This window comes from Anguilla anguilla, chromosome 8 (genome assembly GCF_013347855.1).
Source record: "Anguilla anguilla isolate fAngAng1 chromosome 8, fAngAng1.pri, whole genome shotgun sequence".
Taxonomy (NCBI): domain Eukaryota; kingdom Metazoa; phylum Chordata; class Actinopteri; order Anguilliformes; family Anguillidae; genus Anguilla; species Anguilla anguilla.
The window spans coordinates 39,763,225-39,790,801 of record NC_049208.1 but is presented as its reverse complement, the minus strand read 5'-3'; the positions used below and the strand labels follow the sequence as shown (position 1 = coordinate 39,790,801).

The window sequence follows — 27,577 nt, the reverse complement described above, 5'->3', positions numbered from 1 at the left end:
TGTTGAAGAATAAATGCTAACGTATGTGGCTGTGATATAAAAAAAAAAACAAAAGGTGTCAAAGAACTGATGAGGTTGTTCTGCTGTCTGCTATTCTGCCATTTCGTGTTATTGTCTACCTATGTGCATATTTACCCTGTTAAATTTGTTGGACTGAGATATTGGATTTAAAACAAAAGCAATAGAAAACTAAAAGTAAATTAAGCAAATAGTTTGCCATGGCCATAAACCATAGATAGATATTTCAAATCCAAAGAAATCACAAGTATTACATGTGGTGGTCATTTAGTTCATTCACACACTTATCATTTTCGCCTTTGAGCAAAGTCTCTTACTCTGCCTGGGTTGCGTTTACAAACATGTAATGTCTTTCATCCCTTTGCTGAGAACTCAACGGCAGGGCCTGTTATCTCTGAATCAATAACACCCGGCCTTCCTCTCCAGAAACAATGACTGGGGACGGGTTCGACACACCGACGTGCTCTGTTCCGCCACTTGCTGATAAAAGGCCGACGTTCAATCTCCCGAACAGTGAGACACTTTGCAGCCGCGCGAAATTTCCGGCTGCCTGCTTGCTTACAAGCGCCTCTTCCTGGAAAATAAAACGGTTTTTTGTTTGTGCGGGTAATCCCCGTCCCTCTGTCCTGGGACGGATTCCCTCTGCACGTCTCCAGCTTTTCGGGACGGTGCCGGTTGGCCAGCAGGGGTGAACAATGGCCGCATCTGCCCTGGTTCGAGCCCGGGACGGGATTCCCTCTGCAGTAAACGAGGGCAGCGAGGGGAGGGTGGGTAATCCATGTATAGATGCACTGTTTGGGATGGGGCTGAGGGGAAATCTGTATCAGATGACAGTCTTGCTCGCATTACGTTAAATGTATTTCCATTTACTGCGGCTGCGGAAGAACGCTGCGGCAGCGGGGTTCTATTTATAGGCGGGCTTTACGGTCGGCTCAGTCCGGGCACAGACCAATCAGGTGAATAACACGAGCAGGAGGAGAATAAAGATGCAGTGGCCAACATCTGAGATCAGGGAAACACCAGCACATTGCCGGAAGGGTCCGCGATGACTTCACTGGCTGTAGTGTGAGTCTCAGAGACCCTTGCTTTTGTTTGTGAGCACGTGTGCAATCATGCTGCCGCAAGACACACAAGGCTTGCTCTTTTTTTTCCATTTGTTGAATTCATTGATAGATTAATTGGGAACATTTAAGTTACATATTACATTTGAATTTATTTATTTAGCATTTTTCCCTTTTGTTCTCTCTATATGGAATGCCCAGGTTGTATATCAGCATTCATTGATGGATCCACTGGTTTGAAATGACATATCTTATATGCAGGTCTGTGCAATTCCTGTCATGATTTCCATCAGTTTGGGTGAGTGCAGGTTTCAGCACCCCTCCTCTGAGGTCTTTTCAGCCAATCACCACTTCCCCCCACCCTGCAGTCCGTCAGCTGAGCTGTGCAGAAGTTGTGCCAGAGGAGTGTAATTCATGCACAGCCAGTGCAGGCAGATAGCAGGCGTCCAATCAGCGCACGTTTAGGGGGGACCCCCTCTGGACTAAAACCCTCCCACTCTCAGTGATGCAATTATGCATCACTCAAAAGGACTGCTTTCCACAGTACCGGCATGATACCAATTCAATACTGAACTGTGGAGCTTGTCGAATATATTACAGTCTTTGCATGAGCAAGAAGCTCTGTCTCAAACCCTAAAAAGCGTGGCTCTCACATTAATTCTGAAAGCATTATCTTTCAGCGTGGCCTTTGCCGTGCTTTCTAATTTCATTAATGCCCATCGGTGAACGGAGGACAGGCCGGAGCACGCCGCTGGCTACAGGGCCCATCTCATCAGTCACAACATCGACGCGCGACATCGCCGACAGCCCGAAATGTCGGATAATCCCTCCTTATCCGTGTTGTGAAACGCTCCCGAAGCGTAAGTCACCATCTGAAAATCTTATGAATCCAATGATGTCCTGTTATCTGAAGGGCTGCAGTCTGGTCCACCTATTAAAATCAGCCAGGGACATTGGCTCTCAGACAAAGGGATTATGCATTATTAAGCACATTGCAGTGAAATCCCGCCCCGCTGGTCAGTGGGGTGGGCGGGGCTGGGGTTCTCCTAGCGCTGGCCACAGATGCTGCTCATTGTTAGGCTGGGGAGACGAGACTTGGGCTGACACAGTCAAAAAATTTCAAAGAGCACCCTTGATGAAAATATTAAATTTATCAACAGGGCTCCAATCATTCTTTAAGGTTTAATGCCAAAAAAAAGAGAAATTCAGACTTAATCTGCAAGACAGCGTTCCACGCTGTGATTCAAGACCTTAATCCACTTATTTGATAGACACTTGCAGGACGGGGGAGGGGGGGGCGGGGGGGGGGGGGGGGTGTGCCAAAAATTCTCATCGCTCTCTGCCAGATTTTCACAGATGAAAAAAGGCTTACGTTTGAGCTGGGAGAGCAATCCTTCAAATTAAAAAGTCAAATAAATTCCACACTCCAAAATAACAATTACTCTTGAGAACAGTTGCTGTTGGTGCAGGGAATTGCTAAACTTGATTTTCTGCTCCTTCAAAACTGTGAAACTGCTATATACTTCCACATTAACAGGAGAACCCAAACATTTCAGGGAAAGTTTTATATCTGAAATGGGTATAAAAGTTTCCACCTAAATATCCACATCTCTATATTTTACATTACTAAAGGCAGTGCTACACTATGGAGAACAGTCACTGTAGACCATATGGATTCTTGGTCTAAGATACAGGAATGTTACTACTTCAAGGTGATACTCTGTTCGGCAAACACAGTGGTCACAATTAGTAGCTTAATATTCACTTTCACAAATGTCGAGAGGGATTGATATTCAATGATAATTCCTTCAGGATGCATGTCAGTTAGACTGATAGTAAAATGGCATGGCATTTTGGAGAGAAAAGTCGCGTGCGTACAGGAACATGCAAGTGAAATGTCTTGACGTTTCGTGTGTGTGCAGGAGGGTAAAGGACTTGGTGTCAGCCGTCGGCAGACTGAGGCGGGTGCTCAGCGGCATCGCAGTGCACGTGCCGCTCCGTAGGTCTCTTCCGGCTCCGGCAGCGCCCTAGAGGAGCCCCCCCCCCCCCCCCCCCCCCCCAAACCGGAGGTCTCCGGCTGAGTGAAGCCACGCCCCCAACCCCCCCTCCCCGTGCTGCCTGCTGCGATGCGGGGGGGGGGGGGGGGGGTTGTTCCAGTTTGGCCCAGCCCCGTTCCACTGCGCCCTCCTCCCGCTTCACCGATTTATAAAGCCGCGTGAAAAGGTGCGTTCAGGGGGCAGGCGCCGGTCCGAGACGAATGCGTTTCCCGCCGTGTGCGGCATGCGTCAATGCCGGCAGCCGCGGTTCTGTGCTGGAAACGGAGGTCATTTCCTGCACGGAGGTGTTCTTGTTCAGACACTTGGCATACCAGACATGGCTGTTCACATCTCAGGACACACCGTGAAATTTCAGCGCTTGCAGACTACATTAATTGATCGGGAGTCCAGAAATTCACAATCACAGACAGGAGTGTGCAGAAGTTTCTGGAAATACACTGGGAAACCACCGCTCATGGCTGACACACCCCGAATTTCACGACAATTTAACAGGTCAGGTATCTTCCGGAAACTCAGTTCTTCATGCAGCGTAACCATCTTGTGATTAAATGGCATCTGCCTCATTAGGGGGGCATTACCTTCTTCCAAACCCAGGGGGTTTCCTCAGATAAACCGACCCCTACGGTGAAGCAGCGATGGTGGGGAAGAGGCAGGAGGAGAGGAGAAGCTACTGAAGACTGCATATGCTAAGGGGGGAGTACCATCACACAGTACATGTTCTTAGCCGGGTGGAAGTAATGCACAGTGACAGGAAATGAACAGCCACGGTGGATAGACATTGATACTAACATACACAATGATCAGCGTCGACTGAATGATCAATGATTTAATGATAGACACTCAGATGGTTCTTTAAAAAAAAAAAAGAAAGGTCCATAAAGGTGCTGCACTAGTGCAGGATCAGCCTTGTGCCTTAGCCCTCGGGTGTCAGGATTCAGATCTGGAGGGCCGCAGTGTCTGCTGACTTTCTGCGCGTTTCAGCGCCAGTAATTCATTTAAGTCACTGATTGGCTGAACCTTCTGCACACCTCGTTTCCAAGGTCTTAATTAGCTGCCAAGAAAACCTGCAGACATTGCAGCCCCCTAGGACACTAGTTTGACACTGCAGGCCTGGACCTTGCAGGGCTGCGAGCTTTGTCATTAGATAAAACTGGGAACCCACAAGACCCTGCAGACACTTCCCTGGGAGGAGTTAAAGTAGCATTAACCCGAGCAGCACTGGGGTTTCACCAGCTGAGCTGCTGACAGGTAAATATGCGCTTTTTTATACTGGGCCCCTGTGCAGCAAGCCTACATTTAGCTATGCTCTCATTTTTAAGCAGCAAACAGACAGCAGCTTCACACCCAGTTTTAGCTGAGGAGAATGTGCTGACCTGTGGCCAGGTCAGACAGAGGCATCCCCCCACTGACTTTTTTTTACAGGTCTGTCAGATCTATTCTCAGTCTTTTTGACTAGAGTGGCAGCCTTGGCATAAGAGGGTCACCAGACCGGCTTGATAGCATTGAGAAGGTGCAGCACACATTCTGGAACATGAGGGGATGGGGGTTTAATGTTCAGACACAAGCATACAAATCTTTACAAAAAATTAACTTTAATATGGTAGATTAAATATTATATATCAAAGACCAAAATTGGGGACAAACGATGATGAGATGAAGTCAACTGTTCTCAAACAAGTACTTTTATATATTTATTCAATGCTTAAATTTTGTTTCCCCTGGAAACCACCATGAAAAAAAACGCTTTTGTTTTCCTGAGAAATCTCTGTCAAAGGAAGGTCAAAATCCTAGGCAATCCAATTGTCATTTGATTAGTATCCTCTGTATAGTGAAGTCTTTCTTTAATTTTTACCTTCATTATCTACACTGGCTAAATTTGGCTAAAAACCTTTATACATTTATATTTGACCAAAAAATGCATCATTTCAGCTATTCCATAATTAAATAGATGTGGAAACATACTGCAATTAAAATGAAGACAAAGTTGTACCATGTAATTAGAAATACATAATTACATGGTAGATGTCATCTTAATATTAATTTCAGGATGCTGTCCGCTTTTTAATGAGTTTTAAACTCAAGGAAGGACCCTCTTCATGATGCCACAGACAAACAGATCAGGAAAACACCTGATTTGGAGGGTTCAGGATTTTTTTTATTCCATTTTGAAATGGCTAATTAACCATGTTTATACTCATCACCGCAACCTGTTCCGTTAATTTTGATGAGCACAGACAGGCACCAAGTCTCCGGCTTTTGCAATGGCAAGCCACTGCTCCTTCTCTGTAGTAAACTCACAGGCTTGTGCAGTTGTGCAGTTGACCAGAGTGTTTCACTGGTATCTGATCTGGTCTGTTTTTCTGTTTTGCCTTGCATCACAATCCAATGCACAGACATCATGGTTGAGGAGCATGTGCTTTCGAACACAGTTGCCCCTAGCTGAGGATGCCTTTACCTTTAAGAGTTCCATGCCAACACCACCTTAGGCACTGTTCCTTGAGAAAAGAAGTTCAGCAGTCTCAGTCACTTAAACTTCTGCTAAATGTGTCCCAACTGTCACCTCTCTTTCAAGGTCAAGGTAAGTGAGATCTCTTCTTCCAAGCATGGTTAATCAAAATGGGGAACTGGGTCTGCCCAGCATTTTTATACACAACTGAGCATCTACAGATGTCAAATGAACCACACCTGTGTGGAAGCACTTGCTTTCAACATACTTTTCAAAATGAAGCCCTCATTCACTCAGGTGTTTCCTGTATTTTTGGCAGTTACCTATAGGCAACACTGGCACGATCCAGGTTTGATATCAAGCCATGGGACCATGGGACCCACTCACGCTCTAGGACAGAGCCTGAACAGGATCAAACACCCAGAAGCCTCAACATCCATTTATATCGTTTTTTTTCCCTCTTTCATACAAACAGTACTATATATGTAACTTGGCCATCCTCACAAAACTATCCTTTTAGTTTGTAAACATGTTTGTCTCTGAATTTCAGCTTTGTCCCATAGCCAGAGCAGTTCCTTAGGTGATGCTTGTTCAGTTAAGAACATAGCCAAGCCGTATCACCACAATCCACAATCTATTCTGTTTGAATATTATATAACTGCATTGTCAAATAGACCCATGCAGCAAATGCATAATTGCATAATGCATGAAGGTTTATTTTATCGTCAGGACAACCTCTTCCTCACTGGATAATATTTTCCTCTAGTAATAAATCAGCTGCATGACATGCAGTCCTCTGGGGAGCTCAAGGCCCAATGGTAGTGTTTCCTCTGCAAACTGGTTCATAGGGACAATGATGTGTGGAGAGAAATGTCTGTGTGAAATATATGGCCGTGCTGTTTTCAGTGTCACACTCAACATTGTTTTTTTCTTTCTCAGAAATAACCACGTTACATGCTAACGCGCATTAGGTGATAATGGCAAATATGGGATGGACTCCCTCAGTCATGCCAGGACACGTAATGGGGAACTATTTATGACGCAGGGAAAAACACAAAACATTTACAGCCACACCAAGTCATTATATTGATCAAAACTAAGCCCCCTGCTATCAAAACTGAGCTCCCAGCTACGTGTAGCTATTGCTTATTTTCCCCTGGGAGAGCGGCGGACCAGTATAGCATAAGCCGACTCGAACAGGGACGGAAACTCATTTCAAATGCAGGTACGGATCCCGCCTTTCAAATTTTTAGCGTCGGGACTGCGGTTGCCACGGCAAATATTTCTTGCGGCGGCTGACGCCTCGCCCCTTCTCGTGCAGTCCAAATTCAGTGGCCCTGACGGGCGGCTGTGACGGATGGAGGATTATGATTTTATGTGGGCATCTAGCGCTGTAATTACTTTTACAGCCGGGCGTGTGCGTCGCGGCGAGTGCGCTCCATCAACGTCTCCGGCCCCTTCCGCTGCCTTCTTTTCCGCTCACGTAACCGTGGAGAGTCTCCGCTTGTTACAGCTAATGCGTACCCTCACCACCATCCCCCCCCACCACCCTCCTAAAGCAGTCTTGTTTTCTGCTATGGGGAGTTCTCGTTAATTTCCCTATTTATATAATACGCACACACACATAAACGCACAAAGCATATATAGGTTAAAGTGCAGAGGGCCAGCTTTAATTTGAGGGTATTTACATCCATGTCAGGTGATCTGCGTAGGAATTATAGTCCTTTTATACATAGACCTCCCATTTCAGGGGAGCAAAATTAATGGTCAAATTAGCATAATCTGAAATAAAGTCATCACATTTAGTACTTGGTTGCAAATCCTTTACATTCAATGAAGTCTGTGACCCTATAGACATCACCAGACGCTGGATATCTTCCTGGGTAATACTTTGCCAGGCCTGTACTGCAGCCATATTCAGTTTCTGTTCCTTGGGCGTCTTGCCTTCGTTCTTGTCTTTAGCAAGTGAAACTGATGTTTATTTGGATTCAGGATGGGTGAGTGCCTTAGCCAGTCAACAACATTCTACGTTTTGGCCCTGTGAAACTCCCTGGTTGCTTTAGCAACGTGGTTGGAGTCATTGGGGTCCTGCTGCTAGGTCAAGCACCACTGTCCAGTGAGCTTTGAGGCATTTGGTTAGATCAGAGCAGATAAGATGCTTTCTGTACACTTCAGAATTCTTAATTTATCAATGAAGACAAGTGAGATAGTTCCAGGTGCAGATAAGGGGGTGCTTTGGAATATAAGCTATTCCTTTCTTTCATCACACTTTCCTCTTAACACTTTCACTTTAACTTATTAAAAAGCCTGTAATTCCAACACGGATGGCTTGATATGGATGTAATTACTCAAATTAAAGCTGACAGTCTGCGCTTTAACTTCGTATTCATTGTTTTATTTCAAATCCAAATGCGCTGGAGTACAGAGCCAAAACAACAAAAATAGCGTCACCGTCCTAAATGCTTTTTCATTTAACTGTATTATGTAAATGCGCTGCCTCAGAGGAATGGGGGAAGTCACCAGGCTAGGCACAGCACCTGCACACCCTGTCTAGAGCACTGTCATGGCTGCAGAGGCCGAGAGCATCACACGAGTCATATGAGCCTATGTGCCCTCTCTCTGCTCGTGCCAGAGAAGCTTACTGCTGCCTTTTAGGGGGAAAACCTGGCTGTCCTCAGCTGGCTGCTAAGCTTAGCAGGGTAGGAATGATGAATTCACCCCTTGCAGCTCTGGTAGCATTTTCTCCCTCCCCATAGCCTGGAGGTCTGGTTATCAGCATTCTGCAGATTCGGAACGTTGACGCGGCAGCATCTGCTGCAACAGCTTTTGGGAACGGGTGCTTCAGAAGCTGGTTGTTCTGATTCCTGCTCTTATAGTTCACCTCGGACAGTTCTTTCAACCTGCTCTGCCCATCCTATATTTTTTATAGCCTATCAGACACTCTCTGCACATACTAGCCAAGCTAGAGGACCCACGCCACATTTCGCCAGTGGTGTCATAATCTCATATACATGGAATATGCATACAGGCTGAGAACCAGAGCATGTCTAACCAGAACACAAACAAAGGGCACACAGCTGAATGAACAGCTTATTAATTTACTATACGTTTTTTGTTCATGGGTTCAACAACAAGAATATAGTACTCATGTATTCAAAACTGGGGGGGGGGTATTGGTCCAGCCTTGGCAAAAAAAGCAATGAAAGACCACAACACCACAGGGGTGGTGAGTGGAAACACCTGAAATAAAAAATAAAAAGTTTATTGAAATATCGCAAAAAAAAGGTTTTTTTTACGCTTGGCCACGCTGGAAAACTTGGGGTATTGATAAAGAGAATATGCAATAAAAAGATCGATGAAAACAGCTTTTTTAAATTAATGATGAAATACTGGGGACCTAAGTCACATGGTTTTGCTAAAAAAAATGGCGCCACATGTCTGACTGGCACTCTTTGATTATGTAATTCTGTTGCGCCTAACTGTAGTTGATGGAAACACACGCTGATTCACATTTTCTTTTGCCGACTTTTACTGAAGTTCGCTTAGCATTTGCGAAACATTTGGATTTAAACTACAGGTGCGGGCCGGGAGCAGACCTCTGACATTCACGCCTCTCGGCTGGGACTCTCGCCGAAGGCGCGTCACGTCCGTCTGCTCGCTCGGACGAGGCTGCTCGGAGCGGGAACTCAGACGGCCGGGCGCATTGTCAGACTGCCTGCCGGCCGTGCGCGGCGTTTGAAAAGGTCAGCGGAGCAGAGTGCGCGCTCAGCATTGTGCGGGACTGTAAGATGTCAATCTGACCAAATGAGGTGTCAGACCTATTCTCTGTCGCATCTTTAGGGGACCGTGTTGGACACGGAGAGAGAACTGGTCTGATTCGGTTATTAACCGGCTAGCTTAAAATGGCTTCCACGCTTCAAACTTTTTACAATACAGAGGAATACAGAGGAAGTGTTTGAACTGTGCAATTCTATTCCAGCAGATTATATGTCTATCTATTTATAATATCTATCTTTGATACGTTTTGAATTCTGAATATCTGAAAATCTGCACTACATACGTGTCATTTGACTTTGTAAAGATGTGTTAAGACCACACTCATCACCACCCACTGCATTTTCGCATATTCATATTATAATGATACAGTTAGTCCAAAAATGTAAACAGTTGAAAAGTTGAAAGTTCAGAGACTTTGATCGACCTATTGAAAGATGAGGAGGGGGATTCCCAGCCAACTGAAACCTTTCCTTCTGGGAGACGCTAGCAATCAAAAAAAACACGTTGAAGTAGGATCCCAATCAGTCAGTCCATGGTCGTGTTTACAGCCGTGGCTGAAGCTCACCTCAGAGAACCTCTGCACGTCCTGGGTCAGCGTTCCCACGCGGCTCCAGTTGTAGTAGCTGAGGAACTTCACTACCGCCGGGTTGACGGCGTTGTCTGACGGGACTGTTCGGAAGAAGTTGGGGTACTTTTTTTTGTCCGCCAGAACAGGGGTTGTTGCCGCAAAGGACAGCTGAAAGAAGAACACAGATGAAACAATCACTGGACGTCCTCAACGGGAACAGCATACATTGCGCTAATCCCATCTCCAGTCAACCATATAAAGCAACATAAACATTTTCAAGCATTTGGTTTTGCAGCCCAAATTCCCTCTTGGAGTAAACACGGGGCTTATTTTATTACTTTTCTCAACTGAAAACATATTGAATCTCTCATTGCATTTATTATCGCTGAATTCTTTGTTTTGAAAACTGTTGGATCTACCAAACATCATTTGCATGCAATGTTCAAAGCAATTTGTTTTTTTATTATTCTCTAGACCTTTCCCCACATCACCACAGGGTCTGTGCATGATATCAAACAATGCATAAGACATGAGACATGCTTTTATAGTGTGTGGATGGCATTAAATACCAAAATTCAGTTATCAGGTAAGTTCAGAAAATATGACATTGGATTCAGTCTTAATAAAAACAAGTCAATAAATTGATTGCATTATTCATATTATCCAAATTGTGCCACGTTGCTTTGACAATGCTTCCCAAAATAACCTGTCCCCAAGATGCATGGTAGGATATACAAAGCATTTATCAAAAAAAAAAAAAGCATTTTAAGCAAGCATGTTTTTGTTTATTCGAATAAATTCAGAATTTGCTGAAAATAGCTGAAAAAAACCTGTGTTTACTTACAACTAGAAACAAATGTATGGTAATGAGACTGATCAGAGTAGAGACCTCTAGAGGTTTCTCAACTCTTATCTCACGCCCAGTTGTCCTATCCTGGCACCCACACGTTGAGTAATACGTTCACAACACCAAGACATGGGACTGCAGTCAATGGGGTGTGAGCAAACAGCAACCTTGCACCTTCAGAGTTAAGGCTGGGTGAAGAGATGGGTGAAGGTAATCGATCGCCAGGTTGCCCTTAAGAGCATCCATTGCTCATGTTAAAAAAAGGACTGTGGCACATAAGCCAGCATGAGTGACATGAATACAGATATTCATTTACTATGCATTTTTTGTGGAGCAGTCCAGTTGAAGTATGTTTGCTGACACAAGTATTTTATTTCGCCTTCAAAAGGCCACCTCCTACAATAATTCCACAATGAAACGAGTGTGCTTTGAATACTGAAACACTGACATTGAAATAGATCACTTTGCAGTTGTAGGTTATGATTTAGTAACCTTCGTGGTGTAGTAAAGTCAATGATGTTCTTATTGCCATGAAGTGAAATAAACTATAATATGTAAATATATTGACAACAAATGTATAAAGGACATTTAGCTTTTTCACTCTTTTCATTTTGAGAGTGGGACATTGCAACATATTTTCAGGCAGTCATATAAGACATTGTATACAGCAACAATGCAAAAATTACTTCCTAGCATATTTACACAAATACTTTGTATGAGCAGTCATGACCATTATATGGGTGTGACTGTAAAATGTTGTTCACTTACTTGGAAAGTAGTATTACAGTACATCTACGCACATATCCAAATATCTCAACATTCACAAATCAATGCGCTATAAGGCAACAGTACACAGTAGTCTTAAGTATCACGCAATGACTCGTGGATGTACTTTTAACTTCATTGAAACATAGCAACAACTGATTGGCTAGTGTATTGTTAATAATGTTCAGAATGTTTTTTAAAAAAAAAATGTATGGCTCATTTCATCTGGTTTTGTTTGTCTGGTTTCTATTTATGTAATCAAGCCCTGAAATAACCCTTTAGCCATACACCCTCATCCGTGGTGTGATTGGTCATATTTTTCAGATCCAGAGTAGATTGCTTTCATCGGCTGACTGACGCAATAGACTAAGTGCATATCTGCATGCTTTTGTGAGTTCAAAAGCATTTTGGCACAGATATCTTTAGTGTGCATTCATCTCTGTTTGTTTTCCTTTCTATGAGAACTAAAAATCTTACAAACCTTAAAGGTTAACAGAATGTATTTCAACTACATCTCATTACATGAGTAAGACGATTGAAATGTATTTTCTCTCAAGAAGGCGGGTTGTGCTTTCCTAAATACACTTGTAAAGATCTTTTCCTAGTTTCAGAAAGGTCTCAGTTCAATTGCTTAGCTAAATTAAAATGCATAAAGATAAATAAATATACGTGGTAAATAAATAAATAAATAAATAAATAAATAAATAAATAAATAAATAAATGTATAAATAAATAAAATGTGTGACATCCAGCACTCATATGTTGATATACATATTTGTATACATTTTACAGCAACCACCAGATATTATTGGCACTCAATTATTATGAACAAAAATGCTGTAAAGGAGTTTATTGATAATAAAATGCATTCCATGTTCAACAATATGATCTTATTATAATAAAATTGCTCAGAGAAAAAAATTTAAATAATTTTTATTCATAAAAGTACAATTATTAATCGCGTTACATTTCTGCACCCTCCCCTTGCCAAGATAACAACATCAAATCATCTTCATTAATGTCAATTAATGTCTGTTGGGAGAACACATAGCAAGAGATGTGGAACCATTCTTCCATTCAAAAGATGCATCCCAGGCCTTGATTCTCATCTTTAGCTCACAACAAAGGTTTTCAATGGGGTTCAGGTCAGAGGACTGGGAAGGCCATTTCAAAGCTCTGATTCTATAGTCAGCTGCTTGATGGAGTCCGTGATACCATGTAGCCTAACAACGTTCCCTGGGCCTTTGGAGGTAGGACAGCCCTATAACAACACACATACACCACCATGCTTCGCAATGAGGATTAGGCTCTTTGCATCAAACCCACCTCTGTTGTTTGTGGCCAAAAGGCCAATCAAAGTTCCCAGGGCAAACTCCAGGTGCTTATAGTTTTGGTTCGATGACAGTAGAGGCTTTCTTCTGGTAAGCCTTCCAAATAGCTTGCTGGCATGGGGGGTGGTGTCTAATTTAAGTTTAGGAGACTCGGTGACCCCAGGGTGTAACCTCCTTCTGCAACTCTCCAACTGTGGTCCCTGGAGAATCTTTGGGCTCTCAGTGCACCCTCCTCACAGTGTGTGGAGGCACAACGCACGCGCATCCAGGCAGGATCATCACCGCTCCAGTAGTTTTAACTTCTTCATTACAGCCATAATAGCATGGGTAAACTGGGCACTTTCAATTTTGTCATTTTCGTATAGCCGCTGCCTGATTTACGAATGTGAGCAACCAGTCCGTGGTCACACTTCATTTGTGTGTTCTCTGATCATGTTAACGGATGCCTTAGGGAGTTTGGCAAACGTATCGTCTCATACAATATATAACACCATGGAACAGGAAGTCGTGGATGCCTGCTTAAGACTCAGATGTGCTCAAAAAACTTCTGCATCTGTTTGATTATGTTCTCCAGAATGCCACATATTTTTCTGAGAAAAATTCTTTGTTCTTTAATGAATAGTTTTTCTCACCACAATTAAAAGTTAGATTTTGATTGCAAGAGGAGATTGAAAGACAATGATTATTCAGTCCCATTTTAGGGTATATATTGATAAAATACATGATATATTTCAATAAGAATTTGGTTTGTTTAGTTTACATATAAAAACATTTAATTGCCTGATTTAGTCATGCGCTGTATGTCCTGAGTATTAACTGAGTATTGACTGCTTTTGAGTATTAACATCAAGTTCAATTAGCTTTTTAGGGAAGGATGGAGTGTTTTGTAGAGCGACTCAATGAGCAGGTAGTACTTAGATTTGTTTCAGGTGACTGACCCAGTGCAGTTGGGTGGCTCCAGAATCTCTGTGAGGAAACTAATTTTCACTCCGTGGTTTATGTTAGTGAATGGGCTGCAGGAAAAAATCTGATTCAATCTCAGGCACGTTCTGCAGATTTCTAACTGCGCCTTTTCACAGTCCTGACAGATTTAGGTACCGCCCTGAGGCACTGAGCCATTGAGCATGCAGCATGAACCAGGCTGTGAGGGGTGCTGTGGTCACCAAGTTAAAATGGACGCAACAGAGACACGCTCCCACTAATTTGTAATTTGGTGATAGAAATCCAGCTCTCCAGCTTGCTGACCAAATCTATACCCAACATACTGTGAGGTAAGGTTCATGAGTGAGAAAAATTATTAACAGGGCGATAGCTGCATTTAGTCCTGTGGAGGAACAAAAGAAATGCAGCGTATGTAATTGGAAAGTAAGCAATTTGGCCCGTGGCATATACTGGTTCCGCATTAAGCAAATCTCCCGTGGCCTGTAATTCCACACGACGCATCGTTCATCATTGCAGAAAGACAACTGTTGTTGTTTCGCTGTTCAAATCAGCTGGGATAGATGGAACAATGTGCAGATTAGTGCTTTGAACAGAACTTACTTTCATTATCTTAGGGCTGCTGAATCCACTTTTGCCCAAGAGACAGTGTCCATGTTTACACGCGCATCATTATTCCTACCACATTGGAAAACTCCAGTATTCCGGTTACAATACAGCCCATATAAACACCTTATTCTGAATAGCAAAACCAGATTAAGCCCTTATTCCAAATTTGTGAAATCCCAATAAGGTAGGTTGCATATGCCTCTAATAATCCACAAATGAAAAGCATGTGAACGTTATTCCTTATTCCATTTACAACTTTTCAACATGGTCTGTGCGTGCACAGATTCGCAAGGTGTCTTCAGTGTTGAAGTCAACCAGCTCGCTTGCTGCAAAAATGTCATGGAAAGCACAAAGCCCTCACATCTGGACCTACAAGGACACAGACATGTTCATCTATGTATTGTAAGTATACTAATGTAATAATTGTGCATAAGAATTAAACATTGTGCAATGCATGGACAGCAGAAAACGTCACCTGTTTAAAGGTCTAGCAAACAAAATGAAAGACCCTGAGTTCAGTCCACAGAACAAATTAGACACAGGTGAAAGACACAGAAGTATTTTAAGCGGGGCTGTCAATGCTAATGTGTTAACTCATGCAATTGATTTTAATTATTGTATTACCATACTGTATTAATTTTGTATTCGATTCATGATGAATGCAAACGCACGTAATTGGAATAATCGAAAAATGACCCCAACCAGAATAAAGATTGTTACTTTGAATATGGCGAGCATGTAAATGTGGTCAGTGAGGTGGGCAGGTTTTTGTTAAGGTTATAGTCTGTGGTCAGCTGGGGCTCTGTATCTCTCTCTCTCTCTCTCTCTCTCTCTCCCAATCTCAGAGCGAGCGAATCACAGATGGGAACATCTGTCTTACGGGCAGTTGTTGCTGTGGGAACATTCGATGGCTAATGCAGACAAATAATCTTTATGTTTTCCCCACATTTTGTCCTGGATCAATGCAATGAATCAGTCAGATGCATAACTAAGGACAGAATACATCAATCAGCTATCTGCTCCCAGGTGGCTCTGGAGGAGGGGCATGATAATTCATTTTGATCCCGAGGGGACCAATCATTGTTAAGCACACAGATACCGCCACCACCAGCTAAACTGTCAATCACCTGATGGAAATTTTACTCGCTCACCCTTGATTGGGTCAAACATAACAAATGAAGCTTCCTTCCCCCCATGTGCATTATACTGTATAAGGTTAATTGTATATTGCTGGTGCAGACATTTTGTTCCACCACTAGTATCACTTTTATGCTGCTAGCTGTCCCCATCTTCTTTCTCACCTACTTGATTTCAGTAAACCTCAGATAGGCTGACAATGCTCCATTAGTGGGAAATAACACAGACAGCATCACAAGGCATTAGGCTTTTGAATTCTCCGAAGAAAAAAATACTCACAGCATTGGAGTGCCAACTCACAGAAAAAAAAGCCTTATAAACTTTGGTTATGAACTCAAAGTATATTTATATAATATTCCAAGGATGGATTTATTTAAACTTCAGGCCCAAGCCTAGCACCATGGTCACTGATAAAACTCGTATGACTCAGTCTTTTTTGTAGTCACTGTTGGCAACAACACAGTGGGAAACAAACCCTATATAACTTTAAGCCTAGTTTATTTATTTAAATAAATAAATAAATAAATAAATAAATAAATAAATAAATAAATAAATAAATAAATAAATAAATAAAACAGGCACAAATTACACCCCACCACTAGCAGCTGCAGTTCACAAGTTAAATATGAATTGTGCTAAATGTATTAAGGCCCAGGTAGGTGAGAAAGTTCTCTGAAAGATTGATTTGGTCGGCGCACATCTTCGCTGGCGAGGCTTGAATAGTTCATGAGGCAGAGGAAGCAGGAGAATCAGGCCGGCAGGTACCTCTGCAGCTCTCGCCTAATCTATGGCTCACCCAGTCCACTCCTCGGTCTGCTCTAATTTGCAGCTCACCCAGTCCCCTCCTGGTCCTGCCCTAATCTCCGACTCACCCAGTCCCCTCCTGGGCCTGCCCTAATCTCCGACTCACCAAGTCCACCCCTGGGCCTGCCCTAATCTTCGACTCACCCAGTCCACCCCTGGGCCTGCCCTAATCTCCAGCTCACCCACTCCACCCCTGGGCCTGCCCTAATCTTCGACTCACCCAGTCCACCCCTGGGCCTGCCCTAATCTCCGGGTCACCCGGTCCACCCCTGGGCCTGCCCTAATCTCCAGCTCACCCACTCCACTCCTCGGCCTGCCCCATTGACCAACGCCTCGAGTAGAATCGACGACTCTCTGTTACAGCAAGGCCACATGGACAAACAGTTTCTTCCCTTTCTATTTTCAATCTCCTGGAGCCTGTGATAATTAAAACAGCAAGGAGGGGTAGCTGCTTTTGACAAGTTTTTTTTTTTTTTTTGAAGTGATGTGGATGGAAGGTGTTTTTATGACTATGTGCGAGAAATAAAACTTTGAAAAACTAAAGAAAAGTGCTTGAAGTGGTAGTTCTCTCAGGTGCACCGCTGTCAGAGTAGCCAGACAGATCTGGGTCGCCGTACAAGTTTGAATTATACAGCTGTCCAATACTAGGCCCTGCAGAGGTTGTACGTGTTTCTTACAGTGCTTGCTGTTGTTTTGCTCCACATCAAGTCTGGCTGATTCTATATGATATGGCTTCCATATACAGGTGCATGAACATGCATGTGCACATATATACTGAGACTCTCTCTCTCTCTCTCTCTCTCTCTTTGTGTTTCTCTTTAACACAAACAAACACACATACACTTGCATGTATGCACACACACACGCACACACATTTTTTATTGGATTTTCAAGGTAATTATGAAAGCCTTCTAAACACAAACACCAATCAGCTCTTATCTTATTTAAGTGTTGACACCAGTTTCAGGTAAGCTTATTAAGTCTCTGTGCGAGGCAGCCACAGAGCTTGACAAACTCTCTGATGAACGATGCAGGCACCTTAAAAGATTGTTTAATTTCTTTAACATCTCCGAGGGTATGGATGAGACGTCTGTGGCGATGTGACAGCTTATCCTTCACACAGATTGCTGCTCTAACAATCTGATTATACAAATGAAGCATTCCAGTCAGGTGCAAAAACTTTACCAAAGCAATGGCTGAAAGGTTGCACCTCTACACCATGAACAATAACCAGGGTGGTTCACAGCAGAAAGTGAAATTAAGGAAAATGTACGCCTGGATATTATTTACCATAAAATTGCAAAAATACTGCAGGAACATCTACCCAAGCACCCACTGGTACGTGTAACCGAGCATCCACCACAATGTACTGTACCTTGCGAATACTCAATTCAAATGTAATACTTTGATTTAGCCCTACCTCACAGAGAATTGTTATGTATGACATGCATAGATCTACCACCATTTTACACTGAGAAGCTTGGAAATTTCTACTGCTGAACGAATACAGCACTTGCAATTCTAGATTAAATCCGCCATACTTCCACAAATCTTTCAGCTGGAGTGTACATTCAGCATTCCCTTACGTAAAGAGATCTGGTTAAGCTGGACTACTCTGGCATAAACTGGACAAACTGATCTTGTCAGCTGCAGTCAATAGACCACGTCTCATTCTCATTAGTCTTTCACCCAGTTCCATTCATTAAGGCTTCCCAGGCTGATATATTGATGGCAATGCAGTGTTTAATTTCTGGGTAAACAAATATCGTTCAGAAAAAAATACTGTACCGTGGTCACATATGCAAATAAATAAAAACGGAATACTATAACATACTTTACTGGGTATTTCACATTTTGGTTTCACCATGTAGAAATTACAGCACTTTATATAGGCTACATAAAGTTTGTAATGAATTTATGCATTTATTTATAATAAATCAGTCTATTTATTTGTTACATCATAGACATTTTGCCTGAATCACTGTCAACAGAGCTCAACACTTTATCCATTCCCAGGAATGACAATAAATTTGTGAATGTTTTTAGTCTAAAATCTTTTAAGACTAGCCCAAAGTCCATCTCTTTCTTTAAAAAACCCAGCATCAGTTTGATATGTGCCATTCCTGTTTAGCAAGGTCAAGCGAGATATTGTGTTATATCATTTTAGCTTACGGACATTCTACTAGCAGGATAAATGCGAAATTCCAGAGAATGCATGAAAAGCAGGCATTTGCCAGCAGCAATCTTGCTAGCTGTTTTGCTGTTTTGCAAATATAAACCAACCATAACCATACTTTTCTGTTCACATCACATGGTCCAATATCTATAATGAAAAAAATAAAACATTCAGATTTTACTCCCAAAATGAGCTAAACTGGAAAGCAGTTAACAGCTGAAAATATCAACACATACATATCATTATTTTGCACATTAATGAATTCTGACATCTATATTTTTTGTCACTCTGTGATGCTCCCGAAGAATGAATCTGTATAATCTCGTATTGAAACTATTTTCAGTGGCTGATTCATGGCAGCAGCATGTGCTGTGTAATTGAGGTGTTCTGACAGACACAGAGAGCAGCTTTTCACAGTTTCACGGGAGAAGGTTTATCAACCTGGCAAAAAAAAAAAAAAAAAAACAGAAGCGAAATGCTTCCCTAGCAATCTCGTCTCGCTGAACCGGTTAGCAAGTGAAAAAGATCACGAAAGCTAATTGGCGCGACATGTTTGTTTGTCACCCTCTCACGCTAGCGCCTCACCTTGCTAAGGTAATTATAGGGAATGTGTCCTCGCGTTACCTGCTCGCCAACCAGGCTGATGTGTTGCGCGCTGATAGCATGCATTGTTTACCACACTTGAGTCTATGTCAGATGTGCTCAGGTGCAGCGGCTTGCGAAGCGATTGAATGAGAGCTGCTTATAATTGCTTCCTGGGTTGGTGTTGGAGGAGCAGGGATTATGGAATATCAATAGAGGATAATTAATGGATCAGGTATATGTCACACCAGGAATGACAGACGACCTGTTCGGATTCACTGTCGAGTTCCAGATAGAAAGCAAACATTTAGCGTAGCCCTCGGGCGCGAAGGAGAAGACGACGCCTGAACTCCGTTAGCGGGTCAAGAGAGACGCCGGCCCGGTGATTATTCACGTCTCCTCGGAGTGCTCGCGCATTCATCACGAGGGGCCGCGGTCGGGCCCGAAGACGACGGAGGCGAATCGCGGAAATCGCGGAGCGCGTCGTCAGGCAAGCTTAATCAGGCGCTCTCGTTATCGGCGCCCTGCACCGGTGCGCGGTGCGGCGGGGGACAAGATCGCTCAGTATTCATGAGAGGCATTCGCCACCGTGCGATTCCTCGACCCGCCCGGCCGGAGAGAGGCAGAATGCTGTCCGAACGAAGAGCTCGCAGCTGATTAGACCTGCGCTGCTGTCGTGAGCTGGGAGAGCGGGCCAAGGGATCCCCAGACAGCCTATTCAACAAAATGTGGTTTTTTTTTAAATCATAAAAATCGGCACATGGAGCCTTCTTTATGGCTGCAGCTGGGTTTGTAGCGGTGTCCTTCACAGACGTGAAATGGAGATGTATTTACAGACCGCATGTTTCTTTGTTGCGTGTGAATTCTTCCTTTACAGCGAAGTGTGCATGCTTACAAAAGGCGCATATTCTGTCCCATGCCATATATGGTCAATCACAGGGAAATTTTAGCACTGCAGTGGTTTAGCTTCCCACATATATAACACACAGCATAGTATAGACTGTTTTATTTAATTTCCTCTTCGGTATATTTTATTGTTGGCCTTTATTGTATGTATGTGTGCTCGGTCTATTAGCTGTCCTCTGATTTTGCACGAATGGGCTGTTGAGAAGTCTCACGCTTCCAACTATCATTTAGACTCACTGAATTTTTTTGTGCGCGTGTGTGTGGGTGTGTGTGCGCACGCGCACGTGTGTGTGTACGTACATATGCAAAATGCTCTTTTGAGTAACATAAAAAGAGGCGGAATAAAAGTGGCATCCATTTTAATCCTTGTTTGTACACAAGACAGATTCAAGGCAGACCTCTAACTCAATTTTAAATTTGCCCGGGAGAATTGTACGAAATATGCTGTCACATCAAATGTGTGTGGGACAGAAATCAGATTGCGTTATAAAATAGCAAGATTACGTCGGCCGTTGACTGCGGTGAATAATCTGAAAGGTTTTTCTCTGCAGCAAAAGGCCTGCTAAACAGTCAAGAACCCATTGTGAGGCATCGCACAGAAAGGAACAGCGCCGCTCCTCACCGAGCGCGTATCCGTATCCTCAGACGTCATTCGCAAAGAACTGAAAATTGATTTTCCTGCCGCGGCTGCACTCCATTTGGCCACGTAGCCGGGGAGTATCAAGAACAACATTACCGAAGGGCCCGCGGCTTTTCCGAAGGCTAACCCGCGCGCGCAGGTCAGAGCGCAGACGAAACGGCGGCGCGGGAGCGCAGCGGCATCCAGAAGGCGCATTTTACTGAAGAGCGTTTAACCCGCGACCCAACCCTACAGCCCATCCATCACCGTGCGTCGGCCCAGCGCCGCGCGCGTACAGCTCGCTGCCCAGCGCAAACGGGGCAGCGCCCCTCCCTCCCCCGTCCGGCTTCGCTTACCATAAATTTATGTTATGCACGTGTGATGGTGCTGCATACAGTTTTCTGATGGGGGGGTAGGGGGTAGGGGGTTGTGCTTGAGCGATGGGTGTTTATGAAAGGTGTCCTTGCAGAACGCCCCCATTAGTTCTGCCCCTGCACACAACACAACTCAGGCCTCCATAACTCGCAGGCTCCGCTGCTTGCCCTTTCAGGACTGTCACCTTGCGTGAGGGAAGGAGAGCCCGGGCCAATCATCATTAAACGGGAAGGATGGCCGGCCTCATCATAGGAACCATGCATTATTACAATGATTGCATTTACCGCAGGGACGGAGCGAGGTTGAAGTGGTAGGGCTCTGCCTAAGGGTGGTCTCTGATGTCAGTGGGAAGTTAGACATTGATGAGTGCTCTGCCGGCTGGCTCTGTGGCATGGGCACATTACTGAGGAATCCGCAGAAAGGCCCTCTCGATTCGCCAGGCCCTGCTGCAATTTCCGTGCCATTTTTGCATTTTGAAACGTTTCCCCAAAATCATTTTGTGGACAATGGATCATTCTCCCCTCACACCTCAAGTTTTGACTTTCTACAGAGCAGCAAAATTTATGTTTTTAAAGTTGGTCTGTGTGTGCAGAACAACCACCTTTATCTCAGTTCAGTTGGGTTCTGAGTCTTAATGATTTTTCAATATATTTACTATGGTACTATCAGACATCAAATGTCTACTGGATGAATTAGAGGCTAACTTAGTTGAATCGCTTAGGTATTCATCACATACTTCCTGGATCTCTCAGATTTTTTTCCTTTAAGGTGAGAATGACATAATTCGCCTGCATACTTCTGTCTGGTTTTCTTTGTTTCAGACATGGTGATGCATTGCAGCCTATCCTCATTTGTTTATACATAGCACAGTCGAGTTAGTACATTAGTTCATTAGCTGAATATTTCCTGAGGTTCCTTACAGAAAGTTATCACCCTTTTGACTGCTTGAGGCTCAATAGTACATCTGCACTGCAGTCATGTTCAGAGGGACATGAAGTAAATTTCTCCGCACTAGTGGTTTATTCTCTTTGTTAGATGTTTATTTCACACTGATCCCGAGGGGTATGTGGGTTATGTGCAGACAGACAAAAGTCTGAAACATGAATGCTAATGAACCACACGCGTATTTGAACTTAAGCCTGGTGAGGACTTTCTAGGGGCCGGAAATCATGTTGCAAAATAGAACAAGAATCCTCAATAAAAATGATCAATTGAAATTGAAAACCAGAAAATTAGAAGTCATCAAAAAGTTTATTGGCAGGGCACAGTTTCCACATACGAATCCTCAGGCCGTTCTATTTTGCCACGGAATCGTAACATATCCCAAATGCATGCGTGTGTGCATTAGGCTACTACATTATGGACCCTGATTGTAATTTTATTTTTGAAAGTTACAGTAACCTATTTCAACACGCTGACAGTTTCACCTAAGCGCTGAAACTGTTGCAGTGCGCTGTCCAAGCTAAACACCACATTGCATTCAACTTATATTAAATTATGGCTAGAGCTTATACTGGGCCACTTTGAGCATTCATCTATCTAATACACACATTAGCCCAAACCTTCATAGCCTTCACTAATCCTATAGGGCACAGGGCCATTGCTAATCCAGAAGCTAAAGATGACTATTATACTTTTAAAACTAGAGAAACCAGAAATATATGCATGTATTTAACTGTAAAAGAACAGAAAACTATGCTGTCTAGCCCCAATGCATTGGTCATCTGCAAATCTTGTGTTCTTGCCCATAAAATAAAGGTCTTTTAATTCATGTGAATGCCTTGGGATTTTTTTTTGTTTTTATTGCTAGAAGGCCCTTCATTAAAACAGAAATTTTGAAATTTGTACACAACCAAAATATATTTCATCAGTTGAAAATTAAATATTGCAGAATATGACTTAACAGGAACATGTTCACAATAATACCCTGCAATAGTCTATATATAGATAATACATAATGTGCCCATATACTCTATGATCTACCCTATAAAATAATAGGCTACATGCATGTTTAAACAGCGCACTATTACTCACATAAGATTCTGTGTGGTTTCAATATCAGATGGCAAGATACTGCCCGGGTTAGCATCTGAAATGTCTCTCTTTGACACTTTGCTAGTTTTTTCTTTGAACTCATTTTTATCCTTGTTTGGTGTTACATTCCAGCACATTCAAATTGCTTAGCAGCTTATAAATATAAATTCTCACATGCGTTTCTGATTCCGTTTGCAATATGCAAAGAGGACTGTTTGTTCACTTTAATGCAAACCAATCTAGTCACATATGAGAAGACAGACCATGAATGGGAATGCTATTAGCACTCATGACATGTAGAGTAAGCAACACTCACAATAAATACAACATTTACAGGAGAGCACTTAACAATGCTCTTGAGACTAGATACTTATGCATGTAAGTACTCAGCTCATGATTTATTTGCCAATACATTGAATTCACCTTCACTTTTGACCACACCCCTGATTCATATGTCATTGACAGGGTATAGCGATCCTTCACACACTGACCATGAAAACCAGTCTTTGGCTATCCAAGAGTGGTCTTTATTGCATTTAGTGCTCATGCCTAAAGATTTGGCAGCATCACATGGGTATCACACGTACCTGGCATCTTTTTGGTATGCTGCCTCATTCTTAATGATGATTGGCCACAGCTGCTTCTAAATTATTTTCAATGTTTATTTTTGACGTAGCAGCTGATGCTGAATTTCAGTGGCTCTAGCATCACCCAAGGTTGGGAGGGTTTCAGTTGGCTGAGAGGACAGTGTTTCATCATGTCACAGTGATCCCTGCTGGCCAATCAGGTGCCCACAAGTTTGTTTTGTTTTTTTGTTTTACAGGCATTTAGCAGACACTCTTATCCAGAGCGACTTACATCGTATCCAAGTATACAGCTGGATATACACTGGAGCAATGCAGGTTAAGTACCTTGCTCAAGCGTACAAGGGCAGTGTCCTACCGGGGAATCGAACCTGCGACCTGTAGGTTACAAGACCAACTCCTTAGCCATTATACTGCACCCCGCCAGTTTGTTTGTTGAGGTGCACTGGAAGCCTCTGACTCATGTCTGTGTGAGCCGAGCTTGTGAACTGCAGTGTGATCAGAAGCTGTGGTGTGACATCATGTGCTTCAGAGGAAAGCATGTGCTTGTCTGCCATCTCCCAAATTGACAGAGGAGGTCACCTTGACCATTGAGCATGATTGGATGTTCCAAATTGGGGGAAAAGGGGAAAAGGAGAAACTAATCCTAATAAGACCAGTTCCTAAAAGTGACTACAAATGGATAGTTAAAGCAAAAGCTTTTCATTTTTGTTGGTTGGCCTATTTAATTAGCATTTCCCTGAGCAAGCGAGAGCTCTTGTTCTATTCTATTTTCAGTGCCCCAGCATTCCAGTGCTCAGTTCTACCCTTATTATGAAACATCGGTTTCACCACTGAGATCCCTTTGTGGGCGACTGTCAATGAAAGTAGTAATATCTACACAAATATACCGAATACAGGGTTTGCTTACTAAGGAAGGCATTTTGCAATATCCAGATGCATAATTCAAATTTCTGACTTTCAGACATTATACCTTGTAGAATGTGAGAAAATAATGGCCCAATATGTCTTCAGTGTTGAGTCATCTTTTTTCTCAGATAACACATACAGTGTTTGATTTGTAAATACGACGAACTGCCCAAAACTACCTCTGATGTGGAATGGGGACAGAACGAATAACAGAAATCAAAGTGATGTCTGAGAAGTACAGATCACCGCGATTCCTGCACACAGCCGGGTTCCCCTTCGCCTCGACCCTCGACCTCAATTTCTCCATCTCAACTAATAACCTCCTTTGTGTTGCACATCCTGCTCTCATTCCTTCAAACAGAAGGGTTTTCAGCGATCCACAGGGAGTAAGGGCTCTTCAGCAAACAATGTAGTATTACAGTACAGCCAAAAGAGAAACCCTCCATTCGCAACCAATGGGTGTATACGCACTACATAAGACCTATGAGGACATACAGAGCAGGCTCATATATCGTATCAAACTCATTGTTCATGTTTGTTTGTAAAGTTTCTTATTGTGTCTTTTAACCTCACATTGATCAACTTTGCTTTTAATGTATTGCACATGATACTATTTATTCTTCTGGTACGATTCAATTTTTAGTATTAATGCATTTTGGTGCATTTTTCTATGTATAGTATTTTAGTCTATGAACAATGTCAAGACCCTCGCTGAGAAAAGGATCTTGCTCTCTATATATAAATTGATATTTGATATTGCCGTCTGCCGTCTCATTGAGTTTCTGCAGCAGTCAGATCGACAGGGATAAAAGTTTAATGAGGAAACACTGAACTGCAGATGGCGAGGCTGTTCCTTTCTTTTCCTTCAGGGAGGGTACAGATTACTTTGCCCAACCTTCAATTTCTTCATATTTTGCTGCCTTTTTTTTCTTCTTCTTCTTCTTCTGAACGGCGGTCTCATGTCACTGTAATCAAAAATTGATGTTTGAGCCAATAAAATGTGCTGTTGGAGAGATCTTGTGCATATGCAGGAGACTGTCACACCAGGTGGGTTCTCTGTGGGAGCCGGGGTACTGAGGAAGGCTACAGAGTTAATCATGCATTAGATGCTGTATCTCGGTGTTCATTTATGAAGTGATACATAACCAAAACTCAGAGCATTAAAAGGCAAGCATTCTTTCCCAATGAACTGATGTGATAATTAGCACTCTCACTTCCTTATATAGAACCTTAACAATTCATGTTAATATGCCATTGGCATTTACATTTCCCTATGTATTATTATTATTATAAATGATGCTATTTGCACTCTCATAAATAATTTGGTGCATGTCTTCATCCATAAATACTCCATGTTAATAGAAATATGTTGCAAGTGGACTGTGTACATTACATATGCTTTTGAACAGAGCACATATGTGACAGGTGCTGGTGTTTAGGTCCGCAAGTAGGGCAAGGTCATTTTTCAGTTTTTTACAGATTATGAAAGTGCAGATTATAAACTTTCAAATGATGTGTCATACATTGAAATCTGAAAATAGTTGAAGAAGATATGCTTATTTGAATGTTGGTACTCCTAAAATCAAGTATCAGAGAAAATCCCCTTGAAAGATCTTGAACTTTTCACACTTCTCACAGGGAGATAATGGGTGGGAACAATAGCTAGTTAACTCCACCCCAACCACTCCCCCGCTAGAGTACCTGTAAATCCTTGTCCATTTAGGGATTACCATATTTAAAGCTTTATAACTCCAGATGTGAACACCACAGAGACTAGAAATATGTCTTAAATGAAGCAATACATTTGTACCATTTATAATACTAGCTTAGATTACTTTATATTCATAATTTTGTAAGAAATAAAGTGCCACAAATGCAATGGTCAAGGCAAAAAATCTAAAATGAATTTGTTCCTTTTTTAGTTCGCAATGAAATACTGTGAGATTGCGGGTTAAAGTATACATGTCCTGGATCAAAAACTTCTTGACCACAAGTTCATAAAATCTAAGGATGGATATGTAGAACTACTAAAGATCTATGAAGCAAAAACTAAGCAGTGTACCCAGCATCTCCAAATCTACCCAAAATGTTTAAATTATTAACACTGGTCTAAAATAGCTAAGGGTCCAGAAACAAATCCAAAATCTCTCCAAAAAGGAATATAATGTTTTTTGTCCATTGTAAAGCATATGAGCCCCTTATGAAGGTTTAAGATGAAACATAGATATAATTTCAACATTACATAATACCACTAACCTATTTAAAGACACTCAATTTCTAAAATAACGTGTATAACCGAAATATTTTGAGCAGTAATACTTACATAGCAATGATGAAATCTTATCTATGTTCAGTAGATGGAGACACAGACAGTAAATCAATGACAGTTCTATCCGCTTCTGTTTTGCTCCAGAAAACGATGTCAGATAGGTCTATCAGCAAACATATGGCTTAGCTATGCCCAGAAGCCCTCAATAATAATGGTATTTTCCAAGGAATTACGAAAAATCGTTGACGATGTTTCGTTAGGTGCAACGTCTTTTAATGCTACCATACATAGAGCGAATGCCATGGTAAGAAAATGTTCGGTTATGCTAACCTATAAAACGCTATTCCAAAAGCAAAATTTGACATGTTATACATCGTTAGAAAGCTTATACTCTCACCTACTGATTGAGCATCCGCCATTGTAGCAACCTCACAGAGTAAACAAAGGCTAGTACCACACGGCTTTATTTATGGGCGGTGGCTTGACTGAAACAAAGTGACAATAGCCAACGAAATCAAACATGCTAATTAAACTGCAACCCCTTCACTGCAACCCGGCTGTAAGAATCACTAAAACAAGCCGACTTTGCTGACAAATTATAAGTATTTAGTGACCCTAAAAATGTTGTTTATTCTATTGAGTGACTTCTTCAACACTTTAACTTTCGTAATATGAAAAAAAGGAAAACAGTAAAAAAAAAATTAAAAAACCTTTTTTGCCTCCTAGCGCGATTTCAAGATTTGCGACTTGCGGACCTTTTCTCC

At 42.4% G+C, this 27,577-nt stretch overlaps 1 protein-coding gene across 1 annotated transcript in view; it reads right to left on the bottom strand.

Moving 5' to 3' along the window:
* The window catches only part of gabbr2 (gamma-aminobutyric acid (GABA) B receptor, 2), a 211,634-nt gene that overhangs the window by 78,768 nt on the left and 105,289 nt on the right, over nucleotides 1-27,577 (bottom strand). The window contains exon 3 of the mRNA XM_035430498.1: nucleotides 9,925-10,095. Within this exon, the coding sequence (XP_035286389.1) occupies nucleotides 9,925-10,095 (171 nt within the window). The remainder of the gene's footprint in view (nucleotides 1-9,924; nucleotides 10,096-27,577) is intronic.